General features: G+C 46.4%; 2 protein-coding genes across 2 annotated transcripts; both read right to left on the bottom strand.

The window, feature by feature from the left end:
* Positions 1-5,320: 5,320 nt before the first annotated feature.
* LOC142802775 (putative methyltransferase DDB_G0268948) lies at positions 5,321-13,546 on the bottom strand. Its single transcript, XM_075887814.1, has 5 exons — positions 13,530-13,546; positions 9,489-9,687; positions 8,769-8,866; positions 7,940-8,074; positions 5,321-5,606 (listed from the first exon to the last, which is right to left on the bottom strand). The coding sequence occupies exons 1-5, from the start codon at positions 13,544-13,546 to the stop codon at positions 5,519-5,521; spliced, it is 537 nt and encodes a 178-aa protein (XP_075743929.1). The 3' UTR covers positions 5,321-5,518.
* A 133-nt stretch (positions 13,547-13,679) lies between these two features.
* Positions 13,680-20,482, bottom strand: LOC142802776 (putative methyltransferase DDB_G0268948). The gene is made up of 6 exons (XM_075887815.1): positions 20,424-20,482; positions 19,444-19,698; positions 17,850-18,048; positions 17,130-17,227; positions 16,301-16,435; positions 13,680-13,965 (listed from the first exon to the last, which is right to left on the bottom strand). Exons 1-6 carry the CDS (start codon positions 20,480-20,482, stop codon positions 13,878-13,880), a joined length of 834 nt encoding a protein of 277 aa, XP_075743930.1. The 3' UTR covers positions 13,680-13,877.
* Between the last annotated feature and the right edge of the window lie 1,728 nt (positions 20,483-22,210).

The raw sequence follows: 22,210 nt of genomic DNA on the forward strand, positions 1-22,210 counted from the left end.
GGCTGGACGACAAATGGTAGGGAGATGGGAGTTTAGGCTAAAAGAAAATTCGGCATATTGGCAGCACTGTATATGTACAGTGCTGCCAATATAGCATGTTAATTTTGTGCAGGCTTGTGAGACGGTTGCAACTTACAAACAAGGATTACAAGTGTAAAGCGCATTAGGCCAGTGCCTTGTCGATCTGTCAGATGGGAAGTGACAAAGGGAGGAGAGAACTTCTAACGTCTAGCTGGGGTTTCATGGCGGACTCGTTGGTTATCCATAGCATCCGATGTATAGCGCATACAGAACTGGACTGAGCAGAATACACATGTAGCACTGTGTTTTTGCTATGCGTCTTCTTCCCTGTTCCATCATGGATGCGCTATACATAGGATACTCTGGCCGGGGCCCGTATAATACTCCGTTGCGGGCCGCATGCGGGCCGCGCGCCGCAGGTTGCCTACCGCTGATGCAGTCTAAATCCTACACTGAATGCAGCTCCGATCCTGTGATACCCGAGATATGCCTAGCACGGGCACCCAGCGATTTCCGTTCATACTTCACACTGCTCCGTTTACCAAAACGTCGATGACGTGAATGCTTCAGGTAAGCATGTAGGGTTTCTACGGCATGAGTAAGAACTCGTTAGGTACATTCGCAAACTCGGCGCGCAGCATTTACCCTACTATTTACTCCGCTTTATCGACTTCCTGTGTTTTAGGGCAGTTGAAATACGTGTCCACGGGTGCGAGTTCAGTCAGGTTGTTTCCTCCTTCAGATGTAGGGCCGGTGAATCACCGGTGGGAGGAGCAGTCGCTTACTTCGCGACGTGGTGTCCACGTCTCTTGCACAGTGCAAGAGCCAGCCAAATTTCAGATGCGAAGCAGCTTATGACGTAGTTCTATCCGGTGGTGTGTGGCGTGATGACCCTTACTTAGCAAGCGTGACAGCTGGCCCGTGCTGACGCGCTGCTGCATTCCTGTCAGTGCTTTGGGCTGGGTAAGACTCTGTGGCCTCTCCCTCTTACACTCGCTCACCAATCATGAGCTTCTGCAGACGCGCGTTGAACGAACGTGTTCCAGCGTAGCGTCGCGATGAACCAGCGTGGCGTGCTCCAACAAGAGCTCAGGACAAGTAACAACAACAGAAACTATACAGGCAATTCATGCTGTGCTCCACTTGCAAGGACGCGTTCACATCAGGCAAGGTGATCGCGATGAACGGAACTTCCAAGTCGACTCTAGCACTCCTTCGCAAGCTACTCATGGTTTTCTTCGGGGTCATTTCTGTAAACTACTTTAGATATGAGTAATTTATTTTTTGAAACTGGTTTTGAGCATCCCTAGCCTTCTTTTAGACCTCTGTTTATTATTTGAGTTTGAGCGTGGTCAGGCGAGAAGCAAATAACGAAATACAAACTGGGCCTATGAAGTGCTTCACACTTAAAAACTCTCAGGGTATTTTAAGCATTCGCCCAAGACAACTCGAAGCTGAACCCCACTATTTCTTGCTTCTCAGTCGATCTACTCATCTCCTTGTACCCTGGTTTTTTGCTGCCATGGCCCACCTTTTGACCATGCATTGAATTTATCTGATGATGTCACCATGTGAAGTCATGCTATGTATAGTTTGGTGACGTCACAGAGTTTGGCAATTCGCGACGTTATGGTGGCATCCCATGATGACGTAATCATACCATAACCTGCCAAGTGTTACTGTACGCGAGTGGTGACTTACAAAACTTGTGGAGTGAGATGATGCAGGTTTTCGTCTTACTAAATCCTACTCGCTCGCGACGAATGCGAACGTTCTTTCCCTCACGTTCCATTGTTGTGTTGATTAGCCCCCTTTGTTGCCCACAAAGAAAAAAAATATTTCGAGAAGTATAAGCGTCGATTTCTGGCAGGACACTAGCAGGACAGCGAATGTCCTTACCGCCGAAGGAAGGGTCACTGCTTTGACGCTGCGTTTGAAAAACGCCGGAAGTGGACATCAACGCAGCAACTCGGTCACCCTGGTGTGGGCAGTGAGCGCGATCCAGTGGTTCGACGATGCCGCCTTTTTCGCCGAAGTCACGGGAACGTGGGCGACGAGCCGAGGAAGTAGTCGAGCTGTTATGATACAGAAGGAACTGCGAGCGTTGTTCTCGATGTGACTACGACTCTGCCAATCCCACCGCATGAGCCGAACGCTGCACGTTCTTCCTGTTGCTCTTCTTCTTCTGTGCGCCCTTGACACACGCTGATGCATTGAAAGAAAGCTTGTTACACATTGTAGAAAACTGAACAGGGTTAATAAAATCAATAATAGTACGTATGAGGAGATCCAGTGTATATATTATAATGTGCAAGGGAAGCTTTTCAAAGTATGGTTTTATGACAGCTTCATCTACTGCGAAGATGGGCCTCGAAGTCAAAGCATTCCGCTACCGCAGCTATCGCGCTGATACGTACGGACACTTTTCGTTGTTTGAATTGCCGGCTCCAACGACTCTCACTTGTTCGACCGTTCCGTCGTCACCCGAATATCTCTTCTGATAAGCCGATACAAATACCAACACGTGATTTGATGATGATGATGATGATGATGATGATGATGATGATGATGATGATGATGATGATGATGGACCTTGCATCATTGGCCCCTGCCCACTCTGGGGGATAGGCTACGTGATTTCTGAATTCACAATATTGACACCATCTTCGAGATCATCTATGGCGTGTCATCTCCGTTCTGCTGAAGCCGTATACGGCTTTGACTATGTCGTGTTACCACAATGTAGTCGTCACATAGAAATCTTTGAAGAGATAATGTCTCTGGAGACAATGTTTCAATAACACTTCACACTGACGATGACAGTATTTCCTGTACAAACATTGGCTATGTTGACATTGCCCGTTTCACGTTTTCTCATTCCAAGCCTCCATCTCGCTTTGAAAATGACTTGTTCATAGTGGTCACGGCCCCATACATATAGTCACATAACGTTGCAATCCGCCGAGTGCTTTTTACAACGAAAGCTGTTATGAGATTACAACTCGGATCACACGCAGTTGTCCACCACCGCCGCTGCCGCCGGTGTCCGTAACCACATCACGTGAAATTAGAAAAAAAGCCCGCCACGGTGGTCTAGCGACTAAGGTACTCGGCTGCTGGCCCGCAGGTCGTGGGTTCCAATCCCGGCTGCAGCGGCTGCATTTCCAATGGAGGCGGAAATGTTGTAGGCCCGTGTGCTCAGATTTGGGTGCACGTTAAAGAACTCCAGGTGGTCGAAATTTCCGGAGCCCTCCACTACGGCGTCTCTCATAATCATATGGTGGTTTTGAGACGTTAAACTTCACATATCAATCAATCAATGAAATTAGAAAAAAAAACTAGCACCAAAGACACAGTGGGGCTCGAAACCCGGGTCTGCTGGGTGCCAGCCCAGTATTCTACCACTGAGCTACGCCGGTGCTGTGACTTGTTGGCAAACTTGCCCTAGGCAGGCTTGATGTCGGGAAATCAATTGAGTTGAAACGACTGATAAAGCGTTTTAAAAGAGCGAATGAACAACCAGTCGTCGCGAATAGCGTAACGAGTAAGCCGTCCAATGCTCCAACCCATTACAAAAGTTTGTACTTGCTCCCCTATTAGCTGTGGCGCGTACCCACTTCAGCCATAATTCCTCATCGTCGTCAGCCACTGCAGGAACAAATGGCAAGAAATTCCTTGCAAGTGTTTCAGCGGATGCTACGCTTTTCAAAAGAATGACAAAAGATAGCATTGCAAATGCGCGCCTACTACCGAATTTTTTTTTTTTTTTGCGCGGGGGTCAGTAAATTATTTATGTTGGTGGAGGAGGACGAGGAATAAACTTTATTCTAAGAAACCAGCAGGTTTAGGGGCCGGGCCTAGGCCTCCCGTGAGTGGACGTCGAGGGCTTTTTTTTTTCTTGGAAGTGTTTCATGCCAGGTTCTACCACGGCTCCGCTGACTTACTTCCGTCATGTATATGACGTTGTAAAATAAATCTTCATATATTAGAACAAATGAGAAGGTTCTGCAGCGGGACATCCCACAAGTGACCTCGCACTCCTCCCTGCGCGACGTTAACTACTAAGCCCTTTTCCTACATGCTAACGGCGATTTATTTACATACACCATCTACCCCTGGTGTTCCTCGGGGCTCGTAAACTTCAGCGCGCTTTCGGCGCGGCAACTTAAGTACTTGGGATGGCACAATGGGCGCCCGTTGGGCGAGCGTGCTCTTAAAGGGGCCTCGAAACACTTTTTGAGCATGGTCAGAAAACGCTGCCGATCGGTAGTAGAGGTTCCCGACAACGGGCGAGCCAAATATTATAGCACAGTACCCGGCCTGGAAATTAAAATAAATTCTCAAAGTCAGTTAAAAATTGTCTGTTCTCTCGACAAATCACGCAATATACCCAAAAATAACACGTAGCAAGCCCATCTATCAGCCATTGGCTGAATTGAACAAGGCGCGCTCACTTCTTACAGAGATCGCCACGGGAGGCCGCTACTTGTCCACGCGTGCGCGCGCGATCACACTGAGAAAGCCATGCATTCGAAGGAAAAAAAAAGAATAAAAGTGCTCAAGGTCATGGGCATGCGTGACGTTTTTCTGTGGCCATGTCATTTCTTCCTGCTTAGCTTCTAGCGTTTTCGTCGGGACGATAGAAGAGTGAATGCAATTTCAGCATGCGACAAACCTTTGTAACTCCACTCGCACTTGACAGATTCTTAAAATTTTTGCGATGTTGAATTCGTGAGGCAAGAAGCTCTTCAAGTGAATTCATTCCATGGTTACTTGAAAAATGGTCCAAGAGAACTTTTAACATCGTTTGTCGTGCCACGCAACCCCGCGCGTAGCTGTGCGCGCGCGCCTACACATGGCGTGGTCAAAGTGTGAAGTTGTCAAGCGAGGAGGCTGACTGGCGCGAGCTATTATCCCGGGATTCTGGTGCTTTGTACCTCTTGTGTGCGCTTCCACTGAAAGTTTGCTTTCAAGTTGCAGGTTAAAGAGCATGAACGTGAATTTCCTCGCTGCCGCGGCCGCGTTTACAAAAGGAGCGTGCTGCTCACATAGAAAGTAAGCATTGTGACAGTTTGTGCGCGCTAGTAGACCTGTGTATGCTCATTTCGTGCGAGTTTGAGGTGTGCGCTGCAAGTTTTTTGCTGCTTACCTTTCTTCCTGTGGCATTTCACTTTGTTTCTGCAGCATTTATTTCTTCTCCGTTGTGGCAAAACAATGCACAATGAATGCTCACGGACCTCTGCGAGGACACGTTTCACCTTCGTGTTATACCGATTCCTAAATATAGGGATTGATAACGTTTGTTTCACATTGATTTACCTTGTTTTCAGCATATTAAGCCAACAACGCAAACACAATTTCTCAGTTCTTATACACGTTCAAGTTCTCACTCATAGCCACATCAATTGCTTTGGCTTGACATGTGCAACTTAATGCATAGAATGACAAAAAAGGTACAAGCATGCATCTTGTCACTCAACCGCGAATCGCCGAGATATTATTTTCTGCACATAACGTATGACGTCATGAAGGCGACGTTGATCTCTGGTTCTTGGCCGGGGTGCTGGTGCAGTTTTGACAGGAGCCTGCGGGATGCAAAGCACAAACAAGGTTTAGAAGGTGTGCCCTGGAAAGAGACACTTGAAAAGCCTGCTCTCTCTCTCTCTTTCTCTCTCTCTCTCTCTCTCTATATATATATATATATATTTATCTATATATAAGAAAGAGAGAGAGAGAGAGAAAGGGCGAAAGCGAAAGAAAAAGCAATGAAATGCTACAAAGAGCAAGAGAAATAGAGTTAAAAAGAGAAAAAAAAATATTTCCATCATTCAACTGCTAATTAGTGCTGTATTTTCCAAGCAATAAGCAATCAAACCCGATAGATACCTATCCAGTACTCGTGATTTACAATTCATCCCGTAAACAGGCTCGTGCATCGGTGTGCGAATGCACGCGTGCCTAACGAAGCCAGGACCGGCCGAGTGCTACCGGCTCTACTGGGCCCCAGCCCCGCACGACTTTTTGTAAGCTGCGTGCATTCTTTTTCGTACACACAGATCAATGAGCTACGACGCTCCAAGGCGTATGCGACTAGTACAGTGCCGCCTGCGACTCTGGGAACAAAAACTGAGCCTGTAGACAATTGTGCATGTGCACCAGACCTCACACCACATGCATGAACTTGCGCTGTTTGGTCACTTAATAACTACAACTGTCGGGCAGCGCACATTATCCTAAAAAACAGTTTTAATTGTCATGCTAACATGTTTGCTTCTCCATCACTCTCAAAAGAAGTGACAAAATTATGTGTTCTCATACAACTATATTAGAGAGGAAACACCAGCCTATTCATACTTGCAAAGTGGCGTCACCAGTCAACCCATTAGCCAACCAGAGAAACCCTCTCTCCAATCTGAAAGGTCAATTGTTGGGACACTCACACACGTGTTTCTATTTCGAGAGAGAGCGTGGGATTGAGTTATTTCTTGGAAGTTTTTATGTTTCGCCAGTATATTCATACACATAGGTGCGCAACCGCATTCCAAGCAATGTGCAGACGAACGGCCGTAATTGTTCTTGTTTCTAACGTTTAACTTGTGTTAACGAAGACGATCGTTAAGGCATATATATTGACGTCTGACCTACATTTTTATTACCACAGGTCTGCAGGAGTTCGTAAACCGCCTCTTGTACACAATCCACAAGAGGGTCGCGATGGTCCTTGGAGCACCCGACAGCTATTCTGCGGTGCGGGTCTGCCAAGCGACTTGAACTGCCATGTTTTTGCGATGCTGAAAACACTACTTTGATGTCCATTTGACTAGCCATTTTCTTTAAACTATGAGTCGTTTTGTGCAGGTAAGGCACTAATGCCACTCTGCTCCTACTTTTCAGCTGTTGGGTGGCCGCGTCCTGAGCGCTACTGTCCAAATGGCATCTTTTAAGCAGACCCTCGACAACCGACACCTGTACAGATTCTGGTAAACCGGCTACCGATAACCTTTCGGACTGACTCACAAGAAGGCTTCCATGGATCTTTAGTAGCAGAATTTCAGCACCCCTTTTAACATACAATTTGTATTCAGGCATTATTTCATACCAGTTTTTAAAAGAAAGGCGGGGTAACTTTCTAATGAGTCGAACTAAACACGTCAGTTAAGAAATGTTGGAAGTTGAATACCATGAAAATAAAACTAACGCAACAAGAAATGCAATAAGTAAACAAATCAACATAAGGCATTTCACTCAAATAAGATGTATACCATATTGGTACTGCAAGCAGCGTGATAACTTACAAGATGCAGCCTTTCCGGTGACCTCAAGATGAAATTGGACTGAACAACCCATTGTGACTGCCATTGGTATTTCTTTTCTTTTTTTTTGTGCTTTCGCTGTACAACACTTCGAGAGGTTCTTTTGCTCATACTTGATTGCGCTGTAAGATGAAGCGTAAGCCGAGTAGCCCCCATCCTGACTCTTCTACAGTTCATCGTAGAATTGACCCCCCTTTAGCCACCGTGACCAACGGGACCACCCTTTGGGCGCAAAAGTACCGAGGCCCGTAAGGCACATCGTGCCCATTTCGCGACGCCCCAGTCGATGATGTAACTGCCTCGCTCTTATTGCGGACTTGCAAGGGTCTACGTTTGAGCCATTGTCATCTCCTCCGTGCAACAGGCCCCAGGCCCGACCGACTGCCTGACTTCGACCGCTGTATTCGTGGACCTCATCACCGCGCATTACGAGACTTTATACACGAAGCAAACCTGCACGCGTATTCGTTAATTAAAGCTTATTATACCTAAGCACAGACTTAAGAAATGAAAAAGAAATTGACTCTTTTACAGTTCAATAGAGGGAGATATATGTTGCAGATAGATTAGATATGTGGCCGAGCATGGCGCAAGCGTATGTGTACCTGTCCCTGAATTCGGCGAGCGTGGCCTCGGCTCTTGCCGGCTCTTGTTCGCGCATCATGATCACCAAGCTCCACGTGTTGATGTGGTCCATCAAGGCCGCCACCGTGAGCTTGCTCTGGTTCAGGGTCGTCTTCCTGCGTGCACCGAAGGACGAACCAAATTAGATCATGGCGTAGCCATTCGATCCACGTAGACAGCACATTAACTGATCCAACGAAACACTCGCTTACCGGGCTAACAGAAAGTTTTTGCGGCCAGACTTTCATTTACTTCGAGTGTGTTACTTTACACACATGAAAATCTTTGCCTAGAGTTCAAAGGGTTTTTTTTTTTGTTGTTGTTGTTTCGCTGGACGCAATATGCATTTTTCTGGCGCCTACAGAAATCCTCTATGATGCGACTCCCTATAGCCGATTCCGGGAATTTGTCTGTATTACTGTGGCCTGATTTCTTACTGAACCACAGCCTAATTTTGCATAACTATTGTGTTTATCCAGTGATTATTATCCCGCATCTACAATAAAATTACCAAGACGCCAGTGGTCTTTTCGACTACCAGCGGTAAGGTAAGAACATGACCTTCCATTCTGATTGCTTTTCATTAAATCGAAATGGCGATGAAGACGGTGCAAAAGCACGCTATGTAAAGCTATTCCCGTGGGAGGTCCAATAATGAAGAACTCAACAAACTCGACGTGGCAGTGTTTTCGACGCGCCTTCCTCTGTCGTTCATGCAGCGTTACTTATATATTCTTGCCTCGGTTGAAAAAAAAACAGGCTGTGGACCTGGATGTATAGAAAATAATGAATAAATAAAAGGGCTCTCACCTCCGTACACCCTTGAAGGGTACCTTGATGCTGTCATATCCCTCATCCCAATACATATGGCGGGACAGCAAGTAGTCCGAGAACTTCTCTTTTCTCAGCTGCGCAGAATGTTTTTTTCTCGCTAGGCAGCATTTCTTCAGAGGAAATTTTCATAATTTTCATAGTCAAAATCTTTATCACCTGAAGGCACCACCATCATAGGCTTCTGGCTGATGGTAAGGTGCGGGCCATGCTCATCTCTATATTTTTTTACGCGGTACGTACTATATTTAGCATAAACCAAACATTCCAAACCAAGCTTTTTAAGTGCGTAAAACTTTAGGGGCCCGGCTTTGCGTCCCCGGACTGTTTCAAGTCGTACAGCCACTCGGTAGTAAGTATAGCACTGAAACAAGGCACACAATTCTTAAGACTAATGAAAAATGAGCATTATCTAAAATGATATAGACTACAGAAATGAACAAGAATTTATTGAAACAATTCAGCTAAAACCACGACAGAAGCATCGGAACCATGCGACTGATGCAGACACTGCGAGAGAAAAGACGGCCACCACACCTCAGCAAGCGCACGATTGACGAGGCGGTGGCAAGCATCAAGGGTATGGCTGGGTTGCCCGAGCTATGCACTTCCACAGGCTTCGCGTTAGTGGAACTGCATTTAGAACAGTGTTTAGAGCTTAGCGCAGTATTTGTTTTTTGTTCCAGTTGTGGTATATACCTGGAACAGACAGTTGTCCATTCCTGGTTCGAGCAGAGCCCTCAGGTGGTGCATGGCCGCGAAGAGGACGCCATTCTCGACCAGAACGCGCCGCACTTCGGAGAAAAAGGCTTCCTGGTCGAACCACTGGATCGCGTTCACCACCGACACCAGCGCGACCGAGTTGCTGCGCAGCGGCAAGTTCTCGGCACTCGCTTCCCTGTCGCAGATGGAGAAGCTGAGTCAGCACGTGTGCCAGAGGAAGTTCGAGCATCCGATACACAGTGGATTGTTGGACAATTTGACAGTATGCGCTGTCTCGACCAATAACGCTTGGTAGACACACAACGAACAAAGAACCTCCTCATGCCGTATCCCTAATGTTTACCATTCTAACTTATGGCTTGCTGCTTATTCTCGTGAATTTTTGGACAATGACGAGAAGCTCAAAATGAGAGCAACAAATTATCAGTGCAGTGGAGGTGTCCTACAGAAACGTCCCGGTTTGCTATTGTTAGCACACTGGTCAACATAGCAACACCACTTGTACGATAAACCTATTTTCTTATGTCCTTTAATAGCATGAAATATTTTGTTCCTGGAAATAGGTCACACTTACATTTTTAAACAGTCTAGGCTGACATATACCCACGTTGTGACAAGGCACGCAAAAAAAAAGAACAAGAACATTTATCGGCCAGACGTTCTTACACTACGTCCTCTGCAGAACATTTTAAAGAGTACACCTCTGAATTATTAGGGCAAACGAACCACTACACCATTTTCTTGATAGCACAGAGAACAATTAAGCAGGCATCAAAACAGCTTTCAATACGCGTACTGTACGCCGTCTGGGAAGTGGGATGGCATCATCCGAACTCTTCTGTATGCAGTCAAAGGCGTAGAATAGTGCACTCGAAACCACGCATAACCGACTTGCTTTTAGGGTCATTTAAACACTGGTCTTTATACAGATTTTTTTTATTTACTTGGCCTTCGCAATCTTACTCAAATGCAAGGTTTAACTATTCCCGATTTCTGAGCATTTCTTCAAGGGAGTACTATACTGTGCTGCATCCTTCGCCCCTGCTTGTAGCTTGCTCTCCTATTCATAATGGAGGTCTCGAGGCGCGCGCTCCCGCCGGCTCCCGTTGACCGACAGAGTAGGGTGCATGAGAGAGTAGAACAATCCGACACTGCACATGCAGGTTGCCGTGACAACGTGCGTGCGAAGAGGACGAAGAAGAAATTGACGTTAGCTGAGCTTTAAGGTCTAATGCATGCACAAAGTTGTTTTCTGTGTTTGTACAAAGAACGAATAATAAAAATTTTAATACTCGTTGGTTCGTACCGGTAGTAGTACAGTTATATATCACTAAAAAGGAAACCTATCACGAAATAACTAAAGGCCGCAAACATTCCTGACCAGAGCTAATCATAAAGTCCACTTCAATGGTCATGATGATGATGATGATGATGATGATGATAATGATGATGATGGACCTTGCATCATTGGCCCCTGCCCACTCTGGGGGATAGGCTACGTGATTTCTGAATTCACAATATTGACACCATCTTCGAGATCATCTATGGCGTGTCATCTCCGTTCTGCTGAAGCCGTATACGGCTTTGACTATGTCGTGTTACCACAATGTAGTCGTCACATAGAAATCTTTGAAGAGATAATGTCTCTGGAGACAATGTTTCAATAACACTTCACACTGACGATGACAGTATTTCCTGTACAAACATTGGCTATGTTGACATTGCCCGTTTCACGTTTTCTCATTCCAAGCCTCCATCTCGCTTTGAAAATGACTTGTTCATAGTGGTCACGGCCCCATACATATAGTCACATAACGTTGCAATCCGCCGAGTGCTTTTTACAACGAAAGCTGTTATGAGATTACAACTCGGATCACACGCAGTTGTCCACCACCGCCGCTGCCGCCGGTGTCCGTAACCACATCACGTGAAATTAGAAAAAAAGCCCGCCACGGTGGTCTAGCGACTAAGGTACTCGGCTGCTGGCCCGCAGGTCGTGGGTTCCAATCCCGGCTGCAGCGGCTGCATTTCCAATGGAGGCGGAAATGTTGTAGGCCCGTGTGCTCAGATTTGGGTGCACGTTAAAGAACTCCAGGTGGTCGAAATTTCCGGAGCCCTCCACTACGGCGTCTCTCATAATCATATGGTGGTTTTGAGACGTTAAACTTCACATATCAATCAATCAATGAAATTAGAAAAAAAAACTAGCACCAAAGACACAGTGGGGCTCGAAACCCGGGTCTGCTGGGTGCCAGCCCAGTATTCTACCACTGAGCTACGCCGGTGCTGTGACTTGTTGGCAAACTTGCCCTAGGCAGGCTTGATGTCGGGAAATCAATTGAGTTGAAACGACTGATAAAGCGTTTTAAAAGAGCGAATGAACAACCAGTCGTCGCGAATAGCGTAACGAGTAAGCCGTCCAATGCTCCAACCCATTACAAAAGTTTGTACTTGCTCCCCTATTAGCTGTGGCGCGTACCCACTTCAGCCATAATTCCTCATCGTCGTCAGCCACTGCAGGAACAAATGGCAAGAAATTCCTTGCAAGTGTTTCAGCGGATGCTACGCTTTTCAAAAGAATGACAAAAGATAGCATTGCAAATGCGCGCCTACTACCGAATTTTTTTTTTTTTTTTTGCGCGGGGGTCAGTAAATCATTTATGTTGGTGGAGGAGGACGAGGAATAAACTTTATTCTAAGAAACCAGCAGGTTTAGGGGCCGGGCCTAGGCCTCCCGTGAGTGGACGTCGAGGGCTTTTTTTTTTCTTGGAAGTGTTTCATGCCAGGTTCTACCACGGCTCCGCTGACTTACTTCCGTCATGTATATGACGTTGTAAAATAAATCTTCATATATTAGAACAAATGAGAAGGTTCTGCAGCGGGACATCCCACAAGTGACCTCGCACTCCTCCCTGCGCGACGTTAACTACTAAGCCCTTTTCCTACATGCTAACGGCGATTTATTTACATACACCATCTACCCCTGGTGTTCCTCGGGGCTCGTAAACTTCAGCGCGCTTTCGGCGCGGCAACTTAAGTACTTGGGATGGCACAATGGGCGCCCGTTGGGCGAGCGTGCTCTTAAAGGGGCCTCGAAACACTTTTTGAGCATGGTCAGAAAACGCTGCCGATCGGTAGTAGAGGTTCCCGACAACGGGCGAGCCAAATATTATAGCACAGTACCCGGCCTGGAAATTAAAATAAATTCTCAAAGTCAGTTAAAAATTGTCTGTTCTCTCGACAAATCACGCAATATACCCAAAAATAACACGTAGCAAGCCCATCTATCAGCCATTGGCTGAATTGAACAAGGCGCGCTCACTTCTTACAGAGATCGCCACGGGAGGCCGCTACTTGTCCACGCGTGCGCGCGCGATCACACTGAGAAAGCCATGCATTCGAAGGAAAAAAAAAGAATAAAAGTGCTCAAGGTCATGGGCATGCGTGACGTTTTTCTGTGGCCATGTCATTTCTTCCTGCTTAGCTTCTAGCGTTTTCGTCGGGACGATAGAAGAGTGAATGCAATTTCAGCATGCGACAAACCTTTGTAACTCCACTCGCACTTGACAGATTCTTAAAATTTTTGCGATGTTGAATTCGTGAGGCAAGAAGCTCTTCAAGTGAATTCATTCCATGGTTACTTGAAAAATGGTCCAAGAGAACTTTTAACATCGTTTGTCGTGCCACGCAACCCCGCGCGTAGCTGTGCGCGCGCGCCTACACATGGCGTGGTCAAAGTGTGAAGTTGTCAAGCGAGGAGGCTGACTGGCGCGAGCTATTATCCCGGGATTCTGGTGCTTTGTACCTCTTGTGTGCGCTTCCACTGAAAGTTTGCTTTCAAGTTGCAGGTTAAAGAGCATGAACGTGAATTTCCTCGCTGCCGCGGCCGCGTTTACAAAAGGAGCGTGCTGCTCACATAGAAAGTAAGCATTGTGACAGTTTGTGCGCGCTAGTAGACCTGTGTATGCTCATTTCGTGCGAGTTTGAGGTGTGCGCTGCAAGTTTTTTGCTGCTTACCTTTCTTCCTGTGGCATTTCACTTTGTTTCTGCAGCATTTATTTCTTCTCCGTTGTGGCAAAACAATGCACAATGAATGCTCACGGACCTCTGCGAGGACACGTTTCACCTTCGTGTTATACCGATTCCTAAATATAGGGATTGATAACGTTTGTTTCACATTGATTTACCTTGTTTTCAGCATATTAAGCCAACAACGCAAACACAATTTCTCAGTTCTTATACACGTTCAAGTTCTCACTCATAGCCACATCAATTGCTTTGGCTTGACATGTGCAACTTAATGCATAGAATGACAAAAAAGGTACAAGCATGCATCTTGTCACTCAACCGCGAATCGCCGAGATATTATTTTCTGCACATAACGTATGACGTCATGAAGGCGACGTTGATCTCTGGTTCTTGGCCGGGGTGCTGGTGCAGTTTTGACAGGAGCCTGCGGGATGCAAAGCACAAACAAGGTTTAGAAGGTGTGCCCTGGAAAGAGACACTTGAAAAGCCTGCTCTCTCTCTCTCTTTCTCTCTCTCTCTCTCTCTATATATATATATATATATATATTTATCTATATATAAGAAAGAGAGAGAGAGAGAGAAAGGGCGAAAGCGAAAGAAAAAGCAATGAAATGCTACAAAGAGCAAGAGAAATAGAGTTAAAAAGAGAAAAAAAAATATTTCCATCATTCAACTGCTAATTAGTGCTGTATTTTCCAAGCAATAAGCAATCAAACCCGATAGATACCTATCCAGTACTCGTGATTTACAATTCATCCCGTAAACAGGCTCGTGCATCGGTGTGCGAATGCACGCGTGCCTAACGAAGCCAGGACCGGCCGAGTGCTACCGGCTCTACTGGGCCCCAGCCCCGCACGACTTTTTGTAAGCTGCGTGCATTCTTTTTCGTACACACAGATCAATGAGCTACGACGCTCCAAGGCGTATGCGACTAGTACAGTGCCGCCTGCGACTCTGGGAACAAAAACTGAGCCTGTAGACAATTGTGCATGTGCACCAGACCTCACACCACATGCATGAACTTGCGCTGTTTGGTCACTTAATAACTACAACTGTCGGGCAGCGCACATTATCCTAAAAAACAGTTTTAATTGTCATGCTAACATGTTTGCTTCTCCATCACTCTCAAAAGAAGTGACAAAATTATGTGTTCTCATACAACTATATTAGAGAGGAAACACCAGCCTATTCATACTTGCAAAGTGGCGTCACCAGTCAACCCATTAGCCAACCAGAGAAACCCTCTCTCCAATCTGAAAGGTCAATTGTTGGGACACTCACACACGTGTTTCTATTTCGAGAGAGAGCGTGGGATTGAGTTATTTCTTGGAAGTTTTTATGTTTCGCCAGTATATTCATACACATAGGTGCGCAACCGCATTCCAAGCAATGTGCAGACGAACGGCCGTAATTGTTCTTGTTTCTAACGTTTAACTTGTGTTAACGAAGACGATCGTTAAGGCATATATATTGACGTCTGACCTACATTTTTATTACCACAGGTCTGCAGGAGTTCGTAAACCGCCTCTTGTACACAATCCACAAGAGGGTCGCGATGGTCCTTGGAGCACCCGACAGCTATTCTGCGGTGCGGGTCTGCCAAGCGACTTGAACTGCCATGTTTTTGCGATGCTGAAAACACTACTTTGATGTCCATTTGACTAGCCATTTTCTTTAAACTATGAGTCGTTTTGTGCAGGTAAGGCACTAATGCCACTCTGCTCCTACTTTTCAGCTGTTGGGTGGCCGCGTCCTGAGCGCTACTGTCCAAATGGCATCTTTTAAGCAGACCCTCGACAACCGACACCTGTACAGATTCTGGTAAACCGGCTACCGATAACCTTTCGGACTGACTCACAAGAAGGCTTCCATGGATCTTTAGTAGCAGAATTTCAGCACCCCTTTTAACATACAATTTGTATTCAGGCATTATTTCATACCAGTTTTTAAAAGAAAGGCGGGGTAACTTTCTAATGAGTCGAACTAAACACGTCAGTTAAGAAATGTTGGAAGTTGAATACCATGAAAATAAAACTAACGCAACAAGAAATGCAATAAGTAAACAAATCAACATAAGGCATTTCACTCAAATAAGATGTATACCATATTGGTACTGCAAGCAGCGTGATAACTTACAAGATGCAGCCTTTCCGGTGACCTCAAGATGAAATTGGACTGAACAACCCATTGTGACTGCCATTGGTATTTCTTTTCTTTTTTTTTGTGCTTTCGCTGTACAACACTTCGAGAGGTTCTTTTGCTCATACTTGATTGCGCTGTAAGATGAAGCGTAAGCCGAGTAGCCCCCATCCTGACTCTTCTACAGTTCATCGTAGAATTGACCCCCCTTTAGCCACCGTGACCAACGGGACCACCCTTTGGGCGCAAAAGTACCGAGGCCCGTAAGGCACATCGTGCCCATTTCGCGACGCCCCAGTCGATGATGTAACTGCCTCGCTCTTATTGCGGACTTGCAAGGGTCTACGTTTGAGCCATTGTCATCTCCTCCGTGCAACAGGCCCCAGGCCCGACCGACTGCCTGACTTCGACCGCTGTATTCGTGGACCTCATCACCGCGCATTACGAGACTTTATACACGAAGCAAACCTGCACGCGTATTCGTTAATTAAAGCTTATTATACCTAAGCACAGACTTAAGAAATGAAAAAGAAATTGACTCTTTTACAGTTCAATAGAGGGAGATATATGTTGCAGATAGATTAGATATGTGGCCGAGCATGGCGCAAGCGTATGTGTACCTGTCCCTGAATTCGGCGAGCGTGGCCTCGGCTCTTGCCGGCTCTTGTTCGCGCATCATGATCACCAAGCTCCACGTGTTGATGTGGTCCATCAAGGCCGCCACCGTGAGCTTGCTCTGGTTCAGGGTCGTCTTCCTGCGTGCACCGAAGGACGAACCAAATTAGATCATGGCGTAGCCATTCGATCCACGTAGACAGCACATTAACTGATCCAACGAAACACTCGCTTACCGGGCTAACAGAAAGTTTTTGCGGCCAGACTTTCATTTACTTCGAGTGTGTTACTTTACACACATGAAAATCTTTGCCTAGAGTTCAAAGGGTTTTTTTTTTTGTTGTTGTTGTTTCGCTGGACGCAATATGCATTTTTCTGGCGCCTACAGAAATCCTCTATGATGCGACTCCCTATAGCCGATTCCGGGAATTTGTCTGTATTACTGTGGCCTGATTTCTTACTGAACCACAGCCTAATTTTGCATAACTATTGTGTTTATCCAGTGATTATTATCCCGCATCTACAATAAAATTACCAAGACGCCAGTGGTCTTTTCGACTACCAGCGGTAAGGTAAGAACATGACCTTCCATTCTGATTGCTTTTCATTAAATCGAAATGGCGATGAAGACGGTGCAAAAGCACGCTATGTAAAGCTATTCCCGTGGGAGGTCCAATAATGAAGAACTCAACAAACTCGACGTGGCAGTGTTTTCGACGCGCCTTCCTCTGTCGTTCATGCAGCGTTACTTATATATTCTTGCCTCGGTTGAAAAAAAAACAGGCTGTGGACCTGGATGTATAGAAAATAATGAATAAATAAAAGGGCTCTCACCTCCGTACACCCTTGAAGGGTACCTTGATGCTGTCATATCCCTCATCCCAATACATATGGCGGGACAGCAAGTAGTCCGAGAACTTCTCTTTTCTCAGCTGCGCAGAATGTTTTTTTCTCGCTAGGCAGCATTTCTTCAGAGGAAATTTTCATAATTTTCATAGTCAAAATCTTTATCACCTGAAGGCACCACCATCATAGGCTTCTGGCTGATGGTAAGGTGCGGGCCATGCTCATCTCTATATTTTTTTACGCGGTACGTACTATATTTAGCATAAACCAAACATTCCAAACCAAGCTTTTTAAGTGCGTAAAACTTTAGGGGCCCGGCTTTGCGTCCCCGGACTGTTTCAAGTCGTACAGCCACTCGGTAGTAAGTATAGCACTGAAACAAGGCACACAATTCTTAAGACTAATGAAAAATGAGCATTATCTAAAATGATATAGACTACAGAAATGAACAAGAATTTATTGAAACAATTCAGCTAAAACCACGACAGAAGCATCGGAACCATGCGACTGATGCAGACACTGCGAGAGAAAAGACGGCCACCACACCTCAGCAAGCGCACGATTGACGAGGCGGTGGCAAGCATCAAGGGTATGGCTGGGTTGCCCGAGCTATGCACTTCCACAGGCTTCGCGTTAGTGGAACTGCATTTAGAACAGTGTTTAGAGCTTAGCGCAGTATTTGTTTTTTGTTCCAGTTGTGGTATATACCTGGAACAGACAGTTGTCCATTCCTGGTTCGAGCAGAGCCCTCAGGTGGTGCATGGCCGCGAAGAGGACGCCATTCTCGACCAGAACGCGCCGCACTTCGGAGAAAAAGGCTTCCTGGTCGAACCACTGGATCGCGTTCACCACCGACACCAGCGCGACCGAGTTGCTGCGCAGCGGCAAGTTCTCGGCACTCGCTTCCCTGTCGCAGATGGAGAAGCTGAGTCAGCACGTGTGCCAGAGGAAGTTCGAGCATCCGATACACAGTGGATTGTTGGACAATTTGACAGTATGCGCTGTCTCGACCAATAACGCTTGGTAGACACACAACGAACAAAGAACCTCCTCATGCCGTATCCCTAATGTTTACCATTCTAACTTATGGCTTGCTGCTTATTCTCGTGAATTTTTGGACAATGACGAGAAGCTCAAAATGAGAGCAACAAATTATCAGTGCAGTGGAGGTGTCCTACAGAAACGTCCCGGTTTGCTATTGTTAGCACACTGGTCAACATAGCAACACCACTTGTACGATAAACCTATTTTCTTATGTCCTTTAATAGCATGAAATATTTTGTTCCTGGAAATAGGTCACACTTACATTTTTAAACAGTCTAGGCTGACATATACCCACGTTGTGACAAGGCACGCAAAAAAAAAGAACAAGAACATTTATCGGCCAGACGTTCTTACACTACGTCCTCTGCAGAACATTTTAAAGAGTACACCTCTGAATTATTAGGGCAAACGAACCACTACACCATTTTCTTGATAGCACAGAGAACAATTAAGCAGGCATCAAAACAGCTTTCAATACGCGTACTGTACGCCGTCTGGGAAGTGGGATGGCATCATCCGAACTCTTCTGTATGCAGTCAAAGGCGTAGAATAGTGCACTCGAAACCACGCATAACCGACTTGCTTTTAGGGTCATTTAAACACTGGTCTTTATACAGATTTTTTTTATTTACTTGGCCTTCGCAATCTTACTCAAATGCAAGGTTTAACTATTCCCGATTTCTGAGCATTTCTTCAAGGGAGTACTATACTGTGCTGCATCCTTCGCCCCTGCTTGTAGCTTGCTCTCCTATTCATAATGGAGGTCTCGAGGCGCGCGCTCCCGCCGGCTCCCGTTGACCGACAGAGTAGGGTGCATGAGAGAGTAGAACAATCCGACACTGCACATGCAGGTTGCCGTGACAACGTGCGTGCGAAGAGGACGAAGAAGAAATTGACGTTAGCTGAGCTTTAAGGTCTAATGCATGCACAAAGTTGTTTTCTGTGTTTGTACAAAGAACGAATAATAAAAATTTTAATACTCGTTGGTTCGTACCGGTAGTAGTACAGTTATATATCACTAAAAAGGAAACCTATCACGAAATAACTAAAGGCCGCAAACATTCCTGACCAGAGCTAATCATAAAGTCCACTTCAATGGTCGACCACCATGACTCGACAAGCCAGTTTGTTCTCGCTATCGCATCAAAGAAATAAGTTTAACCTTTACTTTTTCGCATAAACTGGGCAATTAAGTGCTGATGGTACGCACATTAGCCAACCTGAAACGTTAGAAAGTATCAACACGACAATGGCTCACATGTAGGTGACGTTGCCGTGTTTCCTCGTGGCATCGGCCTCCTCGATTTGTGAGTGACTGATGTCAGCGCCAACCACGTTCTTGAAGAAGGGACAAAACAGCTCAGTGCTCTGGCCCGGTCCACAGCCCACGTCAACGCATAGGTCGCGCTTTGACAGCTGTGTGATGACAAGTGACCCTTCCTTGTAGACTGATAGACCTATCGGGAATCGTTGTGCCAAAGGTAGGGTCGGAACGCAGATGAAATAACAATATCTGGGGTGTTACGTGCCAAAACCACGATGTCATTAGAGAGTAGACAGATTAAGTTACGCGTCCGCAGCAGCCATTCGCAATGGGAGGCTGTGTTCGCATGGCTGCTACAGACGCGCAACTAAATATGTCTAGTAATAGCTGAGCGACTGTGGTCTAGTGGCTAAGGTACTCGGCTGCTGACCCACAGGTCGCGGGTTTGATTCCCGGCTGCGGTGGTTGCATTTCCGATGGAGGCGGAAATGTTGGAGGCCCGTGTGCTCAGATTTGGGTGCACGTTAAAGAACCCAAGGTGGTCAAAATTTCCGGAGCCCTCCACTACGGCGTCTCTCATAATCAAATGGTGGTTTTAGGACGTTAAACCCCACAAATCAATCAATAGCTGAGCGACTCAGCTGGCCCAGCTAACGAGCGGAACGCAAACTGCGCATGCGCGGCACGTTGAGCAAGCCAGCGATTTTACGGAGCGAGTCGCTCCCCGCTCATTTCGTCCTTTCAGCGGAGCGTGCAGAGCGGACAAGAGTGCGAACGTTCTCCAGGCACAGCTTCTACTCGATCAACAGTACTCTCAACCATGTTCAACAAGTGACGCAGCAATGCGCTCCGCTGGAACTCCACTGTACTTCGCTCTCTCCGCTATAACGAGCGGAAAATTCGTTCGACTATTATCGGATGCGAAGCAGCTTTTTGACTAGCCTGCGTAACGCTGTTCCTTCGTACGTTCATACGAACGTGCCGCAGCGCTCTCCCCTCGCCGCAGGATTTGGAGCGGTGCCAAGTAGGTCATGCTGCAGCTGCTCGTTGACGTCACGCTCCCCTCGCAGTGTACGCTGGCGTCACTCCCTCGCCCTCCCCGCACTCACCGCAGCACCCGCAGCTGCCACCTCGTCCCTTCACCTGCAACACTTGCCGCTACCACCGCTCGCTTCAATACTGCGACCGCCAATCGCTACACCACCGACTCTCATCAGTTCACGCGCAATAGACCTGATGCACGCCTAACGTACGCGTTGGAACATGTCTATACGTGTCACCTCTCTCTCGCTTCAGCCTCTCCACTGCTCGCAACGCTTGAGCGCACATAAAGTGGCATACAATCTTTCGACTCGTTCTTCTGCGATGGATAGGACGCAGGAAGACGACGCTCTTTCGCCCGCTGAAACATCCGCCGAAGCGGTTAGGCTTAACTCGGACGTCGCTCTGAAGAAACGACTAGAATTACGCCAGCCATCACTCCAAACGATTCTTCCAGTGCTCATCGCAGCACCCACGTTAGCGCGCACGCCTTTCAAACCGTGACGCCACCCATGCGCAACGCAACTGCTTCGTATCCCATCAGGGTTCCCTTTGAGAAGACGACATGATTGTCACCGCTTTGTCTTTCACTCCGCTCACCCCTCCGCTGGGCCCGCTGGGTGCTGGCCCGCTCAGCTATTACTATATAATTTGAAACATGCCGTAGTGGAGGGCTCCAGAAATTTTGACCGTATGGTGATCTTTAACTTGCGCCGACATTGCAAGTGCACGGGCCTTTAGCATTTCACTTCCACCAAATGCTACCACCGCGGCCACGGTCAAACCACCAATCTACGGGTTAGCAGCCGAATACTGTAAACTCTACCACGTAGGCAGACGCACGCATGTGGAACTATACTATGAAACCACAAAGAACCTCAAACGGGTCTATTCGAAATCAGAGACAGTGACTCGAACTTTAAACCACCTTGCTAAGGGTTTCCGTGGATTTCGTGAAAGAGAGGACAAAATCAGACAAATGCACATATTTTTGTTCTTGTGAGTTAGTTCTCCTGTCCTTGTTGAGTCCTCCTTTTGTCACTGTCTTTTACTCTCATGGAAAGATTCATTCAAGTTGCATTACCAAGAAGCTCTATTCTATTTAAACCACCACCTTTCTGAGAACAGTAGCAGCACAAAATTTAAAATATGCCCTCGGAAATCTCTCTATATGCCTTCTATATGGCCCTCATTCGTCGTGGGTACCCTCAAGCAAAAAATGGGCAGCCTATCTGTATACTTCGATGGCAAAGGTCTTATAACGATGACAGAATAAAAAGAAATGTTCAATTGTTTCAATTTTGTTGCACCGAATGCATAGCGGTGACGCCTTGAGCTGAGCTTCTTGAGACGCTTGCATTTTCTGCGTCTTTTTTTTTTCGTCCCATTGTTACCCAATTATTTTCTGATGGATTCATCCGTAACACAAGTAATAAAAACAGGGTGCGTTTGTCCTAAACGCCACGTAAGCAAGTTCACAACTTCACACTAATGTTGATTGATTTATTGGTTGATTGATTGATTGATTTAATTAATGATTAATTGATTAATTGATTGAGTGATTGATTGATTGATTTGTGGGGTTTAATGTCACAAAACCACCTTACAATTATGAGAGACGCCGTAGTGAAGGACTTCGGAAATGACGACCACCTGGGGTTCGTATACTAGTGTTGAAATAACGAGTCTCTAAATCGAGCTTGGATCAGGCCTCAAATAT

This window comes from Rhipicephalus microplus, chromosome 3 (genome assembly GCF_043290135.1).
Source record: "Rhipicephalus microplus isolate Deutch F79 chromosome 3, USDA_Rmic, whole genome shotgun sequence".
NCBI classification, from domain to species: Eukaryota; Metazoa; Arthropoda; class Arachnida; order Ixodida; family Ixodidae; genus Rhipicephalus; species Rhipicephalus microplus.

Coding starts and splice junctions, on each gene's coding strand:
- LOC142802776 (XM_075887815.1), bottom strand. CDS start 20,482: ATGACCTACTTGGCACCGCTCCAAATCCTGCGGCGAGGGGAGAGCGCT. Junction 16,436..17,129: donor CCCTTCAAGGGTGTACGGAG/GTGAGAGCCCTT, acceptor CGGTGCACGCAG/GAAGACGACCCTGAACCAGA. Junction 13,966..16,300: donor CTCGCCGAATTCAGGGACAG/GTACACATACGC, acceptor TGCATCCCGCAG/GCTCCTGTCAAAACTGCACC.
- LOC142802775 (XM_075887814.1), bottom strand. Junction 8,867..9,488: donor TGGACAACTGTCTGTTCCAG/GTATATACCACA, acceptor CATTCTGCGCAG/CTGAGAAAAGAGAAGTTCTC. Junction 8,075..8,768: donor CCCTTCAAGGGTGTACGGAG/GTGAGAGCCCTT, acceptor CGGTGCACGCAG/GAAGACGACCCTGAACCAGA.